The sequence below is a fragment of the Oncorhynchus mykiss genome, chromosome 2 (assembly GCF_013265735.2).
Source record: "Oncorhynchus mykiss isolate Arlee chromosome 2, USDA_OmykA_1.1, whole genome shotgun sequence".
Lineage (NCBI taxonomy): Eukaryota > Metazoa > Chordata > Actinopteri > Salmoniformes > Salmonidae > Oncorhynchus > Oncorhynchus mykiss.
In genome coordinates this window covers 53737467-53757552 of record NC_048566.1, presented here as the reverse complement: position 1 = coordinate 53757552, position 20086 = coordinate 53737467, and the positions used below count along the sequence as shown (strand labels likewise).

The following is a 20086-nucleotide window of genomic DNA, read 5'->3' as shown; positions in this document are numbered from 1 at the left end:
GAAGAAATAAAATCACGGGGATGAATGCCGAATTATTAAGACCGTTTTTCACGTATTTTTTTGTGCTCTTTTCCTTTTGAACTGTTAACTGACATCTTGCATACTCTCGCTGTTCATTAACGGTGGCAGCTATGTATGGACCTAGTGGTGCGGCGTGGCCCTGAGGGCTGCGTTGCATGAATAGACTTGCATCTGGACTATTGCCAAACTATGGATGGGTATAAAAGAAGTCTCAATGATAATGCAAAAAATGTCACGCGTGTCGGAACGTTAAGACGTCTACTCACCATCGCGGTTGGAGAGCAGCTGCACCAGGCCGTTGAGACAGGTGTCCCTCACCTCCCCAATGTTGGTGGCACAGCGGCCGATGGCCTGGATGGTTGCTGCCACAAAGTCCTTATCATTGCTTTTAATGTACGTCTGCCAGAGGAAGGAACATGTAAGGAAGTTAACCCACTGTAGGCAGACGTGTACTGTACCGCCATGTACCCCTAGCGACAAATGCATCCAAACACACAGGAAAGCAAAACAAATGATCATCCTTATCACAAATGGCAGTCAAGCTAACCAGAAGTCTTAACCATTTTTACTATACCTGAAATTCTCTCAGGATGGTGGATATATTTGTCTCGTTGGCCAAATTGGTCAAAACCTCCAGCTGACAAAACAATCAAGACTATAATTAAAGTTCTGAAATGTCAACGTGTTGCAGCATACTGTAACACGAAAGGAAAGCATGTCAATGTGAGAAGTGTTTGGTCACCTTGAGGACTTTAATCTGGGTTGGGTCTGTGGAGCGGATGTAGAAACTCTTCAGATAGGGCTCAAACATCCCCTGGGAAACACAGAGACAAATAACATGTACAATTTTAGATCGTGCTGCAGACCCCATGCAGTACCTCCTCGGTTCCAAACAATCAGCCCCTAAACAATTTGGAATCAATTTGACCATTCAATACCCATGTTGCACCCTTTGGAGATATTGTTGAAGCTATGACTCACCCTTCTCTTGATGGACATTGTTGCCACATTCTGAAGGACGACATATTGCACTTCACTACATGGGGATAGAAAGGGGGGGGGGGGGGGAGCGAGAGAGAACATTAATATAATTAATTACATGCAGCTGCCTCTCCACACACACACACACACACACACACACACACATACACATACACATACACATACACACACACACACACACACAATGAAATGTAGCTGTTGTCACGTCACATGGTGACAATACTGAAGTCATCCCTGGGCAGATGGATTGAACCTGTTCTCTGAGCAATTTCATGGTGACATTTCCTCGTTGCTGACTGATGACCTCATCACTGTGCACGCAGCTCCACAACACCAGAAATAAACTAAAGAGCAGTTGCTAGACAGCCAGGATGAGAGACAACAATTTCCTTGCTTTTTGTGACATTGTTTACTGTTTGTGCCTGTTCTTGTCTATGGCCCCATTCATGTGGACTCTAGATTAGAGATATATTAATAATATTCAAACAATATAAAAAGTCTAATTCACAGGTGTGGGATCTTAATTTGATCACCCTGTTGTGTGAAATACAAACTCGTAGTTTATTTAAGGTTTAACAAGGCTTCTAAAGTTAGTAATTTCCTCTAAAATATCAGACTTGATTTGCTCTAATGAAAAATGGATTAACCCCTACAAAAATGTCCATTAATTATTATCCACATAATAATTCCCATTCCCTGTTGCTGCAGGATTATTTCGCTGCTGTGAGAAACTGGTCAAATTAAAACCCTACCTATGTAAATGAATGACACTAATATAACCATAGAAGTTATGACAATGTAGTAGATAAGAGAATTCTCTAACAAATTTAGAACAGGGTGTTGAGTTTCTCTAATGGAAAGAGAGCACTGTCTCACGTCATATAGCAGGACGACGCTGTACTGAGTATAGAGAGTTCATGGCAACACGTCGGTTACAATGACTCCATCTCTGGGAAGACAATGGGAAAGAAAGGCGACACTGACCTGTGACTCCTCATGAGGCGCACCAGAGCCTTGGCAATGACGCCTACCTCCGCTTTGGGTGCCAGGTGGAAATATAGCTGAGCCACAGCCATCACCACCTAGAGAGAAGAGAGAAGGAAGAAGAGAGAAATAATCATTAGAATAGTAGTAGTAGTAGTACTGGTAGTAGTAGAAGTCGTAGCAGTAGTAATAGTTGTATTATACTCACTGCTGCGTTTCGACTCTGCAGTAGGGGCTTGGTATTCCTCAGCAGTAGCCGGTGGTCTGGGTCCATGACGTAAGGCTTCCTCTTGACAATGGCAGTCGCCTCAGTCTTCTTCTTCTCCTTCTCCTCTTTGTCTTCCTCATCATCGGTGTCATCATCATTATCAGAGCCATAGAAGGCCTTCTCTCCACCACCCTCCTCCAACAGGGATTCCTATAGAGAGAGGGAGGGATGAGTGGAGTAACACAGACACACACACACGCACACCCACACACAAACTGTACACCCACACACAAACAAACACACAACCACGAAGACACAGTATGTGGGGACCTGCAATACTCACGTTCATGTTGGGGTTGAGGAACTGCGTCCGGGCGTAGCGAGTGAGCATGTTGATGATGACCACCTGACCCCACTCCTCCACGTCGATTAGCAGGTTACACAGTTTACGGTAGTTCTTATGGATCAGGTCTATGCGCTCAGGACACACCTCCTCAAAGGCCATGACAACACTACCTGCCACTAGCTGCAGGCACAGTCAGAGGGAGATAAATTATCTAAGTCCTGTAGATACCTTAAGCTCAAAAAATGGCCATATGTTGACTTTGGCAGAGGCATGAAAATTGGCACATCAGTATCATTTTCACACTTAACACAACCTGATATGGTACCATTCACGCAAGCCTGTAATGCCACCAATAGGCTAAAGCAGAATATGGGTTTAACTGAGCTTAAGTTTTCAGTCATAGTTTCCCTTGTAAAGAGCGTACAGAGTTGGCTAACGGGAAATATTTAACCTACTGTGGTTTTATCAGCAAGGAGCTTCTCAATGACCTCAATCAGACAGTCCTTCTGTTCTGGGTCCAAGCTGAGAGGAGACAACAGACATGTGTCAGGAAGTTAAGGAGCTGGATTCTATCTCTCTCTTTATGTCTATATCTCTTTCGTACAGACATCCCCCCCCTCCATGTTATACCTGTAGAGTTTGGGGATGGCGTGAGCTGCCGTCTTCCTCACATAGGGGGACATGTCGGAGGCAGCCTCTTTGATGGCCAGCATCATGATAGGGACAATAATGGTGACTCTGATGCTGGAGAGCACACGCAGAGCACTGGCCCGGATCAACTGGTTAGGGTCCTAGAAAGACAGACAGAGAGAGAGACAGCGAGAAACAGAGAGAGGGAGACAGAGACAGAGACAGAGAGAGAGAGAGAGAGAGAGAGAGAGAGAGAGAGAGAGAGAGAGAGCGAGAGAGAGAGAGACAGCGAGAAACAGAGAGGGAGACAGAGACAGAGACAGAGAGGGAGACAGAGAGAGAGAGAGACAGAGAGAGAGAGAGAGAGAGAGAGAGACAGAGAGAGAGAGAGAGCGAGACAGAGAGAGAGAGAGCGAGACAGAGAGAGAGAGAGAGCGAGACAGAGAGAGAGAGAGAGACAGAGAGAGAGAGAGAGACAGAGAGAGAGAGAGAGAGAGAGAGAGAGAGAGAGAGAGAGAGAGAGAGAGAGAGAGAGAGAGAGAGAGAGAGAGAGAGAGAGAGACAGCGAGAAACAGAGACAGAGAGGGAGACAGAGAGAGAGCGAGACAGAGAGAGAGACAGAGAGAGAGAGAGAGAGAGAGAGAGAGACAGAGAGAGAGAGAGAGCGAGACAGAGAGAGAGAGAGAGAGCGAGACAGAGAGAGAGAGAGAGCGAGACAGAGAGAGAGAGAGAGAGAGAGAGAGAGACAGAGAGAGAGAGAGAGAGAGAGAGAGAGAGAGAGAGAGAGAGAGAGAGAGAGAGAGAGAGAAATGTTAAGAGATCATTGAATGACTCAATTAATTCAATTACTTCCTTTATTATACACATGGCTATTATTTACTGCTGGGAGGCTCTGTAGGTCCAGTGTGAATTCAGTGAAGTGTCAAAAACACCATGACCGGCCTCCCGGGTGGCGCAGTGGTTAAGGGCGCTGTACTGCAGCGCCAGCTGTGCCACCAGAATTTCACGCCCAGGCTCTGTCGTAACCAGCCATGACCGGGAGGTGAGTGGGGCGACGCACAATTGGCATAGCGTCGTCCGGGTTAGGGAGGGTTTGGCCGGTAGGGATATCCTTGTCTCATCGCGCACCAGCGACTCCTGTGGCGGGCCGGGCGCAGTGCACGCTAACCAAGGTTGCCAGGTGCACGGTGTTTCCTCCGACACATTGGTGCGGCTGGCTTCCGGGTTGGATGCGCGCTGTGTTAAGAAGCAGTGCGGCTTGGTTGAGTTGTGTATCGGAGGACTTATGACTTTCATCCTTCGTCTCTCCCGAGCCCGTACGGGAGTTGTAGCGATGAGACAAGATAGTAGCTACTAACAATTGGATACCACGAAATTGGGGAGAAAAAGGGGGTAAAAATTCAACAACAACAAACAAAAAAACAAAACAAAAAAACCCACCATGACCATCAATCATAGAGAAACCTACTGATATGCTACATGTATCAACCTTCCAGCTTTTTGGACCAAGTTGGACCTTGTGGGGCAGCGAGGATAGAGTGACAAAAAAACGAGATCTCTAATCTCAGAATTAACTATCGATTGGCTATTAATCTGTGAGAGAGAGAGAGAGTGGAAGGGAAAGAAAAAAAAGAGGTGAACACTGGAAATGGAAAGGGGAGAGAGAGATGAGACCTAGCTATTTCTTTATTAACCTCCTCTGGAATCTCCTCTCAGCTTCAGTAGGAGAGCAGGTGAAACAGATGGTTATTGTAAAATGGCTGGAGAGGAATCCCCTGCTCCTGCTGTGTATGTGTCTGTGTCTGAAGAAAGAAATAATGATCTTACGACTTTGATAATTGAACTCTTTTTGTCTTGTCATAACACCACCATCGGATCATGTCACGTGTTCCCAACTCAATGGACACCCTTTACTCCAGAGTAGATAGAAGTTGCTGCTGACCACAGGTCCAGGGTCAGATATCTTTGTCTCCCTCCAATGGTTAAGGTTAGGATCAGGGGTAGGATATCTAATGCTAGATCTGTGGTGATGGGCAAGGTGACTGACCTTCAGGCCTCTCTGAAAGGTTGAAATGGAGAGCAGAGCCAGATCCTGCTGCTCCTCAGCATAGCGCACCAGGTACACATAGACCAGCTTCTTCACCTGAGATAGTGAAGAGATCGGGGAAGAGGAGAGAGGGGGGGAACTTGAGACATGACGGTACAACACACCATTGGATATATTACCCAAAACCTGCCATTTACCAATCTACTATGCTTGCCAGTCACTGGCATTCATAGGCAGTCTATAAGCAAAACCATCACCTTAATATTTGCCTCGCATCCACACCTTGTTTCACATGAAACAGAGCAATATTCAGTCTGGATGCAAGACAACCTAAACATTACCAAGCCTTCAACTACTCTTGTGCCTCTATATTGTTTGCTTCATTGTCTGCTTGAGATAGTTTACAAAATGAAAATAATGGGCAATTTCTCCAATTAAGGTATTAACTGTTTCATATATAGGCCTATGCACGGCTCAAAGATCTAAAAAAGTAACGCTCGGGCCAGCCAGTACCTCCCTGAAAAATAAATGTATATGTGACCTCAACTTCATGCAACAGTATATGTGGGATATCCAAGACTTACCTCGATGTTCTTGCAGGCCACATTCTTCACCACTGCTGGGAAGAGGTCAGAGGCATTCTTCCCTCTGGCGATCATCTGGGGATCACAAACCCAGTACAGAACAGTCACACACTGGACTGCACTGTCAAAACCATCCATTTAGCCGTATGTTATTGGATTAGTGAGAAATGATGAACACTCAAATGCATAGCAGCAGACAGTAGCCTGAATCTCAAATGACAGTGTGGGCTTTAAAGAAAGAATTTATGTCCATGTGGAATGGAGTCAAACACATGATTTCATATGTTTGATATGGTAAAAATGTATTCAGTTCTAGACATTACAATGAGCCCGTCCTCCTATAGCTTCTCCCGCCAGCCTCCACTGTAGTACACGTTCTGCTGTTCTATTGCATATGCAATGATGTTCGAGAGAAAAAAAAACAGTCTTTGTTGTTTGCAGTAACTTTGTTGTTGTGATATCCCAAACTGACGTGGCAGTTTCAGCCATTAAGGATTCCCGCTTTAAAGGTAAACCCAGCAATATGACATCAAACACACACACAATGAGATGTAGCTGTTGTCACGTCACATGGTGACAATACTGAAGTCATCCCTGGGCAGATGGATGTAACCTGTTCTCTGAGCAATTTCATGGTGACATTTCCTCGTTGCTGACTGATGACCTCATCACTGTGCACGCAGCTCCACAACACCAAAACAAAAACTTTGGGTTTGCTGGACGTTTATCCACACTGACCAACCACCCTCCCATCGTTGTTGACATAAGTAATCATCTGTTTTATGTAACCATACCAAACGTAACATATCATACTAAATTGGGTTTCTCGGAATTACGTACAGAATAATACGAAATGCTCTGAGACCAGGTCGTCGCAGGGTTAATAAGCCCGCCACTCACTGCACTACTAGATATATCTTCGCAAATCTACGAAAAATATAAACGCTCTGTCACAACAAAAATACTAAATTGGATAAGTCCAATCGATTGTGAGATATGGCTTATACATTTTATATGATACATTTTGGGTCGCAGGTTCACAATTTTACCTTTTCTGAGATCGCTGCCCATCAAAGAGGAAAAAGCCACAGGTTGATGCAACAGCACATGCAGGAGGGGGCTGCTCATAAAACACAACACACCGGCAGTTTTCAAAATAGCCTACATCAGAATTTTGCACACCACAACACGCCTTTTAGCCTACTATATTGTCAGAAGCATCATCAGACCTCGGTAGTAGCCTATTTATCTCTCTTTCAATGCTCTGGAAACCAAGCAGAAAATCCTGTGCTCTAAAGATGGCATCATAGCCACACAAATACATTATAGGATAATTGTCGATCTGATCAGAAACAGTGTGCTCACAACCTTGATCTCCTAAATTATGTTGCTGATGTATTTTTGTATTTTGAATTTTGGAATATATAGAGCGCAATAGAGCCCCACGGTGGAGGTGTCATAATACCCATAAACCCTAGCAGCCAAACAGGGACATGGTTTTTCCACCATTCATTTTTGCCATAGGGAATTTTAGAAACACTTCAAATAAGGGCTGTGTTTCGTGTAGGCTTACACTGGCGTGATGTTTTGATAACCATGTAAATCTCTCTCGGACAAGGTGACTTATCAATATATTCGGCTCCATTTCCTCTCAGATTCAGAAATGCTAATTAGTAAATCCCTGCAAGCTCCTGCACGTCATCGCTAAGAATACTTTTCCATTTGATAAAATTTGCCTACATTCTCTTGCTCGCTCGAGGAAGGCAATTTGGGGTAATAATAGTATATTTGATCTACCCCGATGAAAACTTGGATGTGAGCATGAAACACATTTCAATAGATGCATGCATCAGTACCTAAGCTATCTATTATAACTACAACAGAAATTCATTTACAAGGATATGTTCGGTGTCAGCTGGCTTCTGGATGAAATGTATAATCAAATGATACATTTGTTTGATAAATAATCCTTATAGCCCATATATGTCATCCCATGAAGCGGAGGTTATGTTGTACACTCACTAGTCTTCCCCTATCAATTTACTAGATATATGATATGATCACACCATGCAATGAGGGAAGTAGCCTACAGTCAGAGAGGGAAGAAGGACAAATGTGTAAACTGCAGCCCGCAATTAGAGACGTTCCTGCATGTGGGCATTCTTGCATATGCAGGACTGCCCCACCCCCAACCCCCTCGAGCATCCCATTGGTTCCTTCATGAACAACCCCCCTCGAGCACCCCATTGGTTCCTACATCAACGTCCCCCCTCAAGCATAACATCTTCATGCTTGTGTGACATGTTGAATGTGGGTCAAAAGGGAAATAAAAGTATTATCCGAGTGTCCTTCACTCACGCCTGCCCTCACCGTCGTTAACAGAACTGCAGGAAAACAGTGCCCGACAGGCAGGGTCAAGAGGACACTGTCTACCGGTTGCCCCGTTTCCAGTTAGTACAGCACGCGGGAGGCTGGAGTGAGACCATGTGCTAGCTAACTAGCTAGTGTAACCGGTGTCAAATGGGTAGCGGGGTGCACGCTAATAGAGTTTCAAAATCGATGACGTCACTCGCTCTGAGACTTTGAAGTAGTAATTTCCCTTGGTCTGCAAGGCTTTTGTGGAGCGATAGGTAACGATGCTTCGAGGGTGTCAGTTGTTGATGTCTGCAGAGGGTCCCTGGTTCGAGCCCAGGTTGGAGCGAGGAGAGGCACGGAGGCAACACTGTTACACTAGTTTGCGACACCATGTGCTTGCTTGCTAGTTAGCTAGCAGATTGTGTAACCCCCGCCTGCTGTGTACCGGAGAAAACCGTGCCCGACAGGTGGGGGCAAAGGACACTGTCTACCAATGTTGTCCCCGCCTACTGCTAACTACTCTGGTACACCGCAGGCGGGGGCGACACTGTGTACTTGCGACACAGTATGCTATCTTACTAGTTAGCGAACCAGCACATGGTGTCGCCCCCACATGTCGTGTACCGGAGTCCTATTTAGGACTAGCTGACTAAGCTAGCACACAGTGTCCTTCGCTCCCACCTGCCGAACACCTGCCCTTGCCGTCATTAACAGAGCTGTGGGAAAACACTGCCAAACAGGCAGGGGCGAAGGACACGTGTGTACTAGTTATAGCTAGTTACCATTGTTGCCCCCGGAATTAGGATTAGGTTAGCGCCTTTCCTCATTGCTTACCAGAGATCTCAGAAAAGGTAAAATTGTGAACCCACCACAGGAGGTTGGTGGCACCTTAATTGGGGAGGTTGGGCTAGTGGTAATGGCTGGAGCGGAATAAGTGGAATGGTATCAAATACACAGTTTCCATGTGGTTGAGCCATTTGCACCGTTCTGGCAATTATTATGAGCCGTTTTCCAATCCGCAGCCCCCTGTGGAACAGATTATTTCAATTCACTGTATCACAATTTCAGTTGGTCAGAAGTTAACATACACTAAGTTGACTGTGCCTTTAAACAGCTTGGGAAATTCCATAAAACGATGTCATGGCTTTAGAAGCTTCTGATAGGCTAGTTGACATAATTTGAGTCAATTGGAGGTGTACCTTTGGATGTATTTAAAGGCCTACCTTCAAACTAAGTGCCTCTTTGCTTGACATCATGGGAAAATCAAAAGACCTCAGAAAAAAATTGCAGACCTCCACAAGACTGGTTGATCCTTGGGAGCAATTTCCAAACGCCTGAAGGTACCACTTCCATCTGTACAAACAATAGCATGCAAGTATAAACACCATGGGACCATGCAGCCGTCATACCGTCTCCTAGAGATGAACATACTTTTGTGCGAAAAGTGCAAATCAATCCAAGAACAACAGCAAAGGACGATGAAGATGCTGGAGGAAACAGGTACAAAAGTATCCTGAGAGGCCGCTCAGCAAGGAAGAAGCCACTGTTTCCAAACCGCCATAAAAAAGCCAGACTACGGTTTGCAACTGCACATGGGGACAAAGATCGTACTTTTTGGAGACATGTCCTCTGGTCTGATGAAACAAAAATAGAACTGAAAAAGGGGGAGGCTTGCAAGCTGAAGAACACCATCCCAACCATGAAGCACCGGGGTGGCAGCATCATGTTGTGGGGGTGCATTGCTGCAGGAGGGGACCTACTACTACTACTACCTACTACTGCTGTCTATTTTGGTGCACTTCACAAAATAGACAGCATCATGAAGAAGTAAAATGATGTGGATATATTGAAGCAACATCTCAAGACATCAGTCAGGAAGTTAAAGCTTGGTCGCAAATGGGTCTTCCAAATGGACAATGACCCCAAGCATACTTCCAAAGTTTTGACAAAATGGCTTAAGGACAACAAAGTAAATGTATTGGAGTGGCCATCACAAAGCCCTGATCTCAATCCCATATAACATTTGTGGGCTGATCTGAAAAAGCGTGTGCAAGCAAGGAGGCCTACAAACCTGACTCAGTTACACCAGCTCTGTCAGGAGTAATGGGCCAAAATTCACCAAATGTATTGTGGGAAGCTTGTGGAAGGCTACTCGTAACGTTTGACCCAAGTTAAACAATTTAAAGGCAATGCTACCAAATACTAATTGAGTGTATGTAAACTTCTGACCCACAGCGATGTGATGAAAGAATGTGATGAAAGAAATAAAAGCTGAAATAAATCACTCTCTCTACTATTATTCTGACATTTCATATTCTTAAAATAAAGTGGTGATCCTAACTGACCTAAAACTGGGAATTTTTACTAGGATTAAATGTCAGGAATTGTGAAAAACTGAGTTTAAATGTATTTGGCTAAGGTGTATGTAAACTTCCGACTTCAACTGTATATGTCATAACTCACAAACGATTGGACTTCCCCAATTCAGTATTTTGATTGTGAGAGAACGTTTATATTTTTTATATATTTGCGTTATTCCAAAAAGTTCTATCTACCATTGCAGTGAATGGTGGGGCTGTAAATCAGATTTGTTATGGTATTTCCACACTGAGTTTGAAAATGATAATGCCCTTTTAGTGTAAAAAATAAACACCCAGAATTTCAGCCTGTTCAGGTGAGATGGAGTTTTTGGCCCACAGCATGACATCACATATTTTATTTGCATATGTATCCTCCTACTTTGAAGGGGTAAGCAGGGTAGACTCTGGAGTCTAGACCTGGGTGTTAAACTCATTTTGCCCTGGGGGCCACATTTGGCCACACTGACAATTAGTTATATTTCCAAAGCCATCAACATTTTTGCTAAAACAGTCCTCTATCTATTATTTGGGGAATTTTCTATGCTCACTGGCAGTGAGTGATTATTAGTGAGATGTAAACAGTCAAGAAACTGTATGAATAGAGGTCCATTATAATTTCTACATAATTTCAATTTCGTTTTATTTATTTTAAAGTATATTGTCGCCCCCACACACATTTTTTAAACTCAAACCACACGAGGGCCGGATTGGACGCCCTCACAGACGGATCCGGCCCGTGGGTCGTATTTTTGACACCCCTGGCCTAGACGATTATATCCGCCAATCAGGATTGTGTATATAAAAATAAATATAAGGAGGCTCAGCGAAATGATAAAACCTGTATTTGGAGTTATTTTCATAAAATAAACAGTATTTTTTTTTAGACATACAGTGATGATATTATTATTTTTTAAGACAGCATGGCTTTAAATATGTTAACCAATTATCCTATCCTTTTGTCAAAGTAGACTGAACATGAAACCTTGTACTTTGTGTAACAGTACTGGGGGCAGGCAACCTACATTCGCAGTCGAACGGACTTATATTTGACCACAAACTTACCTCGGCCTAGCTTCATTTTCCCCTCCACCTCTCTAACTATTCTGAGATATAAATTATGCAGTGACGGCTGCTCTGCTTCAGTAGTAAGAAACTGACACCAATAATGAATATTCTCTCGCCTTCTCTTACAGCTGTCGTCCTTGATGGGACGTCTGGGATCAGTCTTAGGAACGGCAGATATTCAACCTCAATACCTCAGGCTATTCTTGTTATCAGGAGCACATTTTCGACAGTAGCAGAGGAGGAAATGATTTATGCGAATGAGGAAAGAGAAAGTGTACTCCAGAAAATAAACTGTTCTGCCTTTACAATTACATAATTAATGTCATGAATATTTTAAAAGCTACTGTATTCATAATAGATGTCGATTGGAAAATGCAAAGGGTGCCACTGACGTATGCGCTAATTGGGACAGCCAGGAGGGTAACACACAAGTTTGAAGACTAAAGCCTACGGATGGTTGTCGAAGCTTGGACTATGACCCTTTATCAACCACCAGAAGGATATAAGATATGGAAGGATATAGGATGAATGAATAGAATGAATCTATGATTTCCAAAATAGTGTGGGCTACTGTGTTTACAGAAATCAGAATTACTCAACGAGTAAGATCTGAAACTTTACCAAGGACATGGGGTGGAAAATGTCAAAATTACAGCAAAAGCACTGAAAACAGATTTGAAAGTATGTTTTTTTGAGTATTTTTTTTATGATGGACAGAAGGTGTCAAGGTGACAGTGAATCCTCTTCGAAAATATTGAGTCTGTTTCTCTTTTTACTCCCGTTTGGTTATTTTGAGAGAGAGAGAGAGAGAGAGAGAGAGAGAGAGAGAGAGAATATTGAACGTTTTTTCCAAAGATTCCTCATGTGCTTGATTTCTCGCCTCCACCTGAGTAATCAAGGAAAGACTTCTGAGATTCACCCAGTGAGTTTTTTGTTGTTGAAGATGGGGGTGGTTGACAGTGGAGATGAAGACAGCAGTACTCACAGCCACAATCCTCTTCATAGCTTCCAGTTTCAGGGAGTCTTTGTTGCTGTCCAGCATCTCTTTCAAGTCATCATGTCTGGGGGAAGAAGAAGGAAGAGTCTTCAATTACTGAAGTTATCCAGACTAGCAACTTTCTGGTGTAAAGGTAATTAGCAACCTTGCCTGAGACCTGAAGACTCACTTTAGACTCCCTGAGCTTATTCCTAAGGCTTTAGCTCAGCAGGCTAAAACAGTTTGTGGAGTGCCGATGACCCCGTTTTCACACCAAGTTGATCACACTAACAGACATCTACGTCTGTGGTTGAGAGCAACTTCTACCTCGAGCATGTAACTATGGCAGCTGATGGGTAACGAGATACTTCTGGGTCCCGTTCAGTAGGCACGAAACCATCATAATTTTTCAATAAGAAGCACTCATATTTGTTTTCTATTTTAACATAGATGTAGGAAAAAACAGGATGAGGGACATGTCAAAATCCATATTTTTTTGCACTTTAGCAAGTCTTTATTCATATCAAAATGTATTGAACTTTCCATGTGGTCTATATTAAAGGGTACAATTCAATATCGGTGCACAATTCTTACTTTTAAAAAATCTAAGGGATGCAAAATGTACTCTATTCTTGGAACGACCCACGAGACGAGATTTGGAAGGATGGCCACGCGAGACTATATTTGACATGCTACGTAAATATTGCAATGTAGGCTTGATCGAATATAGAGCTATGAGTCTAGGTTGACAATATTAAACTAACTGAAATCTTTCGAACAGCAATCCCAACCTATTTGTGACACTGTACGTTGAGTAGCGAAGCACGTTTTTGCAGTGGCTTGACTCATTCACTCATCATGGCTCTACTCTGTATTGTGGAAGCTTTGTTATTGTTTCAACTGCGGATTGCCCCTTTAAGGCTGTCACGAGAGACTACCTGTTCAGTAAAGCCACAAAGCCAGTCCCAGTGACAGCACAATGGTTACATTTAATCCCATGCTATCGAGTCTGAAGATATGAAACAGTATATCAATGACTATTTGGTTAAATGGTTTACTCAGAATATAGAAAAAAAGCTAGACTATAGATATGAATTATGTGAATTATTCAATTAGAAGTGCAGTGAACATCTCAGTATATATCTCAGGCTTGGATGTGAGGGATGATGCTTTCCAATCTACCTCATTGATACTATAACTGCCTATTTAACTTTCAGTCTAGAGATACTGTATGCTCAGCAAATAGTTAAGTGATTAGTTTGGGTTGGTCATCATCTCTGATCATTAACATTGTGCCCCCCCCCTCCATACACTTCTAAGGAGCAGCAACTTGGGCACTAAGTAACAATGCTATTAAAGTAACTACGCAATTCCAAGTAACAACGCTATTCATGGCTAATTGAAACCAGTTTAGACTAAATAGTGTAAGGGCCAATAAAGCAATACATCATAAGACAATACATCAAAACCATGACTGTCCCTAAAGAAAGCATTTAAGACAGTGGTTTTAACTTTTTTTTTACTAAATGTAATCCTATGGTGAGCTAAATATGGGAGAAACGTGGGAAGAATGCAGAGGGACAACAGAAGACCAAGCAACTCGCAGTCGAATTCCCCGTCTTCATGGATATATTCACTAACTGTTAAATACTCATCTGAATTAAGCCTGAACAGTGTAAAAATAGGCCTCAACACGATGGCACATGTCGCAAAAATGCTCCTGCTCCCGTACACACACATGTGCACATGCATACAGACATAGACACACACACACACACACACACACACACAAAGAGCCCTCCTGGAGCCTGTTATTCACACTTGGCTGGGGAGATGTCCAAACAGGCCCTGAGAGAGACAGTCCAACACCACAGCACAACACTCTATAGTTTGTGTGAAAGATAAAACACACACGGTGTTTCTATGGCAACAGTCATTCGTTTCTTTAGCACAGGTGATCAATGGAGTCGTTAGTAAGATCCCCCCCCCCAGCTAACTAATTTCACATAAGAGATAGGGCATGCAGGCAGAGTGTGAATTATCCTGTGACATTCGGGGGTGTAATTTTTTTTGAATGGGAATTCCTATTTGGCGTGCACTTTTTTTTATGGGCCTAATAGTAAAAGACATGTATTTTAACAGTACACATGTAGTGCAATTTAATGTGGAGTTAACACAAGCAGTCATGATTTTCTCATCTGATTGTTAAACAAATCTCTTTAAAAAAAAAAGTGGGCTACCTGTGCACAATCGTCCAGTCCAAAAGAATTCCAGCATCTAAACAGTGCACTGTGCACCTGCCATTTGATGGGAAAGAGACATCTGTTACAAAACACCAAAACGTGTAACGACATTCGACGATTGCCATTAGACCTACAGTCTGAATTCGTTTGATGCGTCTTGCTGACAAATGTACCTTTTTTTTTTGTCAAAAGAAAAGTCGGGACACCTGAAAAGGGGCTGAAATACGGGATTCAAGTACAGCGGTGTTTGTCCCGAGCTCATCCATGCAGAAAACTGTGAGGGCCCAGTTGAAACAATGTTGCAAGTTCGCTAGCGAAAGCTCAACCCACTGGGAACACACTGGTTGAATCAACATTGTTTCCACGTCATTTCAATTAAATGACATTGAACCAACGTGGAATAGACATTGAATTGATGTCTGTGCCCAGTGAGAGACAGAAAAAGGCAGAGATAAAAAGGAAGACAGGAGAGGAATGCGATTGAAAGAACCTAAACCAACTGTGTCACTGGTTTAAACCATGTCAGAGATGTGGGGGTGTTCGTTTCATTTGGAATAAGCTTTTATTTTCATATTTGACACTGTAGCATCACAGTACACAATTGCATTTTAAGCAACTAGGAGAATGGTTAGACTAAAGTTTGACGAAAGTTTGAGTTTTGTTGCATCTCATTCGGTGACCATGATCCCCTGTAATTCATGCACTTTACTATCATAACTGATTTGGTATTGACCATGCTCTGTTTAAAAGCCGCCTATATTAATATGTTACTGGAAAAAGCACACAGATGCCTGCTCATTTGCTGATAGTCTCAATAGTGTACTCTACAGACACTTTACGGTAACTTACTGGCAGCCAGTTGCCTGTATGTTACCGTTAATGTCACTGTACACTATTTTACGGTATCCAATACTGTTACTGTAACTGATTTATTGTATCAATAATGCTACTGTAGCCATTTTACGTTAACATATACTCTTACCGTAATCTTTGGCATTGTTGTTTTAAGGTAATGTACAGGCAACCGGAACTTCACTCTCACTAACGGTACAACAAATGTAGCCTCTTACAAGGCATGCCTAAAAACATGTTAATGAGCCAGAAACAACAATATCATGCACCCACTAGTGGTCAAAACGTTTTTGGCACTCCAAAAATACGGTAGGGTACTGTATTCTGTCAAGTAGAATTACAATACCATTTGAAATAAAGCAAATATTTACAGTAATGTACTGTTAAACTAAAGTTAATTTGGAATTGACGGTATCATTTAACAGTTATGCCTAAAATCATCCAGAGTGCATTGCGATTTACATCAATTTACTGTAAATACTTGTCATTGTTCATTCTATGTGTTTGTAGGCAGTCCCCTGCCCCTGTAATATGTTTGGATGTACTGTACCTTCCTTTCTAACTGAAAGCAATACCACATTATTGGAAAGATGGGAGGAGTTCATAACCTGTGGTGCCCCACAGGGTTCAGTGCTAGGATCCATTCACTTAATCTATACATGCTGTACTGTAGTAGTACCTTCTCAATATCACACTTACACTCCTATGTGGTAAAAGCTTACAACGATACACCCATGCATAAAGACACTTGAATTCTATCCAAAAAGAGGATAATATCATATTGATACATTTATAGTCAGTCCAGGCCAGCCTGAAATGGTTCTGTAAAATTCCTAATATGTAGCTATTTGATCTGTTCCGTCTTAATGTGTTCATGGGCCATTTGGGGAGCAAAGACACAAAGACCTTGGTTCCATCCCAAATCACAGCCTATTCCCTATGCACTACTTTTGACCAGAGCCCTATGGGCCCTGGTCAAATGTAGTACACTAAATAGGGACTATGGTGCCATTTGGGACACATATTTTCTCTAAATAGCAGCCCCATTTGCTGAGAGCCTGCTGAATGTGAAAGGAGATGGGTTTTTCATTGGGCCAGGGTGAGGGAGATTTGTTCATCTGTCATCCACGCGAGTGGCAATGGGGACAGACTAGCTGCAACACGTGTGGGCTTAGAATCATGCTGAGGGGATCTGAGGTGATATTTTCTCTTCCCCTTCACCTCCCTACACACACACACACACGCACACACAATATCTTCCAAATTGATTTTATTATATGCTACACAGAGATTCTCTACAAATCCTATGAGAATAGGAACAATTGATCATTTTTAACCATGGCCTGATTATCTTACCTGTTTGGCAGAAACTCATGAGATTACTTATTCCAGTAAACTAGCCTATGTATAAGTAATCTCGTCCCCCAAGCCGGCTCTCACTCTGTTGAACCAATTGAGCCTGGGGAGGTCCATGTATAAGCCATTTCTGATCAATACACTACTGCATGCATTCATACAAACAAAACTCTGACCTAATAATACGTAGTCCGTTTGAAAAGCATTCTTTCATTAATATTGCTCAAGGAAATTAATTTATTTGCAGTATGAGTTTTAATGTGTATATTAAATCATATTGCTGTTTCTGTTTCTCTGCTAATTATAATAATTACTGGGATGTTTGGATGCAAGTCTTCAACACTCAAGCACAAGTCAACAGCATTGCAATGCAATGTGGTGTAGCACACTGTTCCAATGTTAGTTAAAGCTGTAACTTTTTGGGCGACGCAACCAAAAATTCACATAGAAATGTGAGTTATAAAATTCACATAGAAATGTGAGTTATAGATCTGTCATTCTCATTGAAAACAAGTCTAAGAAGCGGTAGATCTGCTCTATGTGTGCTATTTCTAAGCTTCCCGTTCTTAAACCTGCACTGCGTAACTGTGTGTACATTGTCTTTAGAGACCTCTGGCAAGAATGCAATATTTTTTTCTAGATTTGAACACGATATCCCAGAAACCCCAGCTCTTATTGGTTGTCGCCGCTGGGATGACGTAGCACAGGCCGGGGCAATTATTTTACATGGGGGGCCACATTAGATTTTTGCCATCGTGGGCCAGAATCATATTACAGGATTATACATCATGTGTTTGACTGTGTTAACAGATATATCTACTGTAAATTACATCCAGATATGCTACTTATTTAACATGCACAGAAATAAACCACTTCTATGTTTTCTCCTTTTGGTAGATATTTTCATTTTTAAACATGCAATGAACTACACGGAGGGAAAAGTACACTGTGCATTCAGCAACACGGACAGAACTCTTGTTAACTCTTAAGGATCCGCCCCCTTTTTTCAATTTTCGCCTAAAATGACATACCCAACTCTAACTGCCTGTAGCTCAGGCCCTGAAGCAAGGATATGCATATTCTTGGTACCATTTGAAAGGAAACACTTTGCAGTTTGTGGAAATGTGAAAGGAATGTAGGTGAATATAACACAATAGATCTGGTAAAAGATAATACAAAGAAAAAACCAACCGTTCTTTTGTAATTTTTGGTACCATCATCTTTGTAATGCAAGAGAAAGGCCATAATGTATTATTCCAGCCCAGGTACAATTTAGATTTTGCCCACTAGATGGCAGCAGTGTGTGTGTAAAGTTTTAGACTGATCCAATGAACCATTGCATTTCTGTTCCAAATGTTGTATCAAGACTGCCCAAATGTTCCTAATTGGTTGATTAATAACTTTCCATGTTCAAATTTGTGCACTCTCCTCAAACAATAGCATGGTATTATTTCACTGTAATAGCTACTGTAAATTGGACAGTGCAGTTAGATTAACAATCATTTAAGCTTTCTGCCAATATCAGATATGTCTATGTTACAACATCATGCTAATCACATTAGCCTACGTCCTGTGGAAGGGACACCGATCCCGAAGAAGATTTATTAACGGGTATGCACAAAAACACAAGAAAGAGAGAGAGCTCAACATTACATTTAAACTAGTCAATGTGAGGAATGAAGTCTCTGAAGGGCATTGACTAGAGTAGTGAAGTCAGGTATAGTTTCTGACGTCGCTATGCGCAGATTTGCTGAGAGGTGAGAGTCAGTAAGAGATGATCTTTGCCTTGACTTGTTATATTTCATCACTGAAAATGTCTGTTCACATACATAGGTTGACCCAAACAGTACAAACATCTTCTGCGCATGACCCCTAATCTTTGGAAAGTTTTGTTAATCGAGAGATGCATAGAACCTCATCAGTGACATTGTTTTGAATAGTTCTCCAATCACTGCATCAGACTGAAGATCGATAAGCTCAAGTTGCATGTCAGTGGGAGCGTTATCCACGTTGAAGGTGAAAGGAGAGGAAACCAACAGCATGTCATTTTCCAAGCTTTTTAAATCCTCAAAACGGAGAGGAAACTCACCGTTCAAAGCACACAGCAGCGATGTATACTTCTCCCGCTGGTCATCTGATAGGGAACAGACTAGTAGTGTCGGAAGGTGGGTGAGATTGTTAGAATCTACTTGGCGGTTCAGGAGGAGTAATTTTCCCTTGAAGGCTTTGACAAGGCTGTACATCTGGGATGCAAAAAGGCCCTTCCCTTGTAGTTTGGAATTCAGTTCATTCATGTGGGCCATGATGTCCACAGTGAAGGCAAATTCAGCCAACCATTCTTTATCTTGAGGTTGAGGGAATTCCACATATTTTCCTTTAATTTGCAAAAATTCAGCAAATCTCTGACTTCAGGTCCCACACCTTTTTAAGCACATTTCCCAAACAGCCATCTCATGTTTGTGTGGTAGGGGAGATCTGCATGACCCAACCCTGTCTCTTCCAACAGTGAGACAAACTGCCTGTGGTTTAAAGATTTTGCTCTTATGAGGTTTACCACTTTTGTGACTGTATCCACAACAAGGCTCATTTTCAGAACACCCACCTGATGAATAATGCAATGCAGGAAAATCATTTTCTGATCTGGGTTCAGCTCAGCTACTTGATCTTGTGTCCTTTTCAAAAGGCCAACGTTTTTTCCTGTCATGTTTGGGCACCAATCCGTGGTGACACTGGATAACTTTTCAAAACTCAGTCCCAAATCAAAAACTGAAAAATTGGGCGTGCAAAATTATTCAGCCCCTTTACTTTCAGTGCAGCAAACTCTCTCCAGAAGTTCAGTGAGGATCTCTGAATGATCCAATGTTGACCTAAATGACTAATGATGATAAATACAATCCACCTGTGTGTAATCAAGTCTCCGTATAAATGCACCTGCACTGTGATAGTCTCAGAGGTCCGTTAAAAGCACAGAGAGCATCATGAAGAACAAGGAACACACCAGGCAGGTCCGAGATACTGTTGTGAAGAAGTTTAAAGCCGGATTTGGATACAAAAAGA

The 20086-nt window shown here is 42.4% G+C and overlaps 1 protein-coding gene across 13 annotated transcripts in view; it reads right to left on the bottom strand.

Moving 5' to 3' along the window:
- Window positions 1-20086, bottom strand: part of LOC110491473 (adaptor related protein complex 3 subunit beta 2) — a 97271-nt gene that overhangs the window by 39536 nt on the left and 37649 nt on the right. For 12 of the 13 annotated variants that reach the window (XM_021565010.2, XM_021565019.2, XM_021565027.2 and 9 more), the window contains exons 2-13: window positions 12588-12663; window positions 5823-5897; window positions 5239-5334; window positions 3192-3352; window positions 3017-3083; window positions 2559-2741; window positions 2216-2425; window positions 2008-2105; window positions 1003-1057; window positions 764-835; window positions 596-658; window positions 288-420 (exon numbers count right to left, since the gene is read on the bottom strand). In XM_021565010.2, the coding sequence (XP_021420685.2) occupies window positions 288-420; window positions 596-658; window positions 764-835; window positions 1003-1057; window positions 2008-2105; window positions 2216-2425; window positions 2559-2741; window positions 3017-3083; window positions 3192-3352; window positions 5239-5334; window positions 5823-5897; window positions 12588-12663 (1289 nt within the window). Of the gene's footprint in view, window positions 1-287; window positions 421-595; window positions 659-763; window positions 836-1002; window positions 1058-2007; window positions 2106-2215; window positions 2426-2558; window positions 2742-3016; window positions 3084-3191; window positions 3353-5238; window positions 5335-5822; window positions 5898-12587; window positions 12664-14818; window positions 14841-20086 lie in introns of those variants that run through there. The other variant, XM_036950431.1, reaches the window with a different exon arrangement.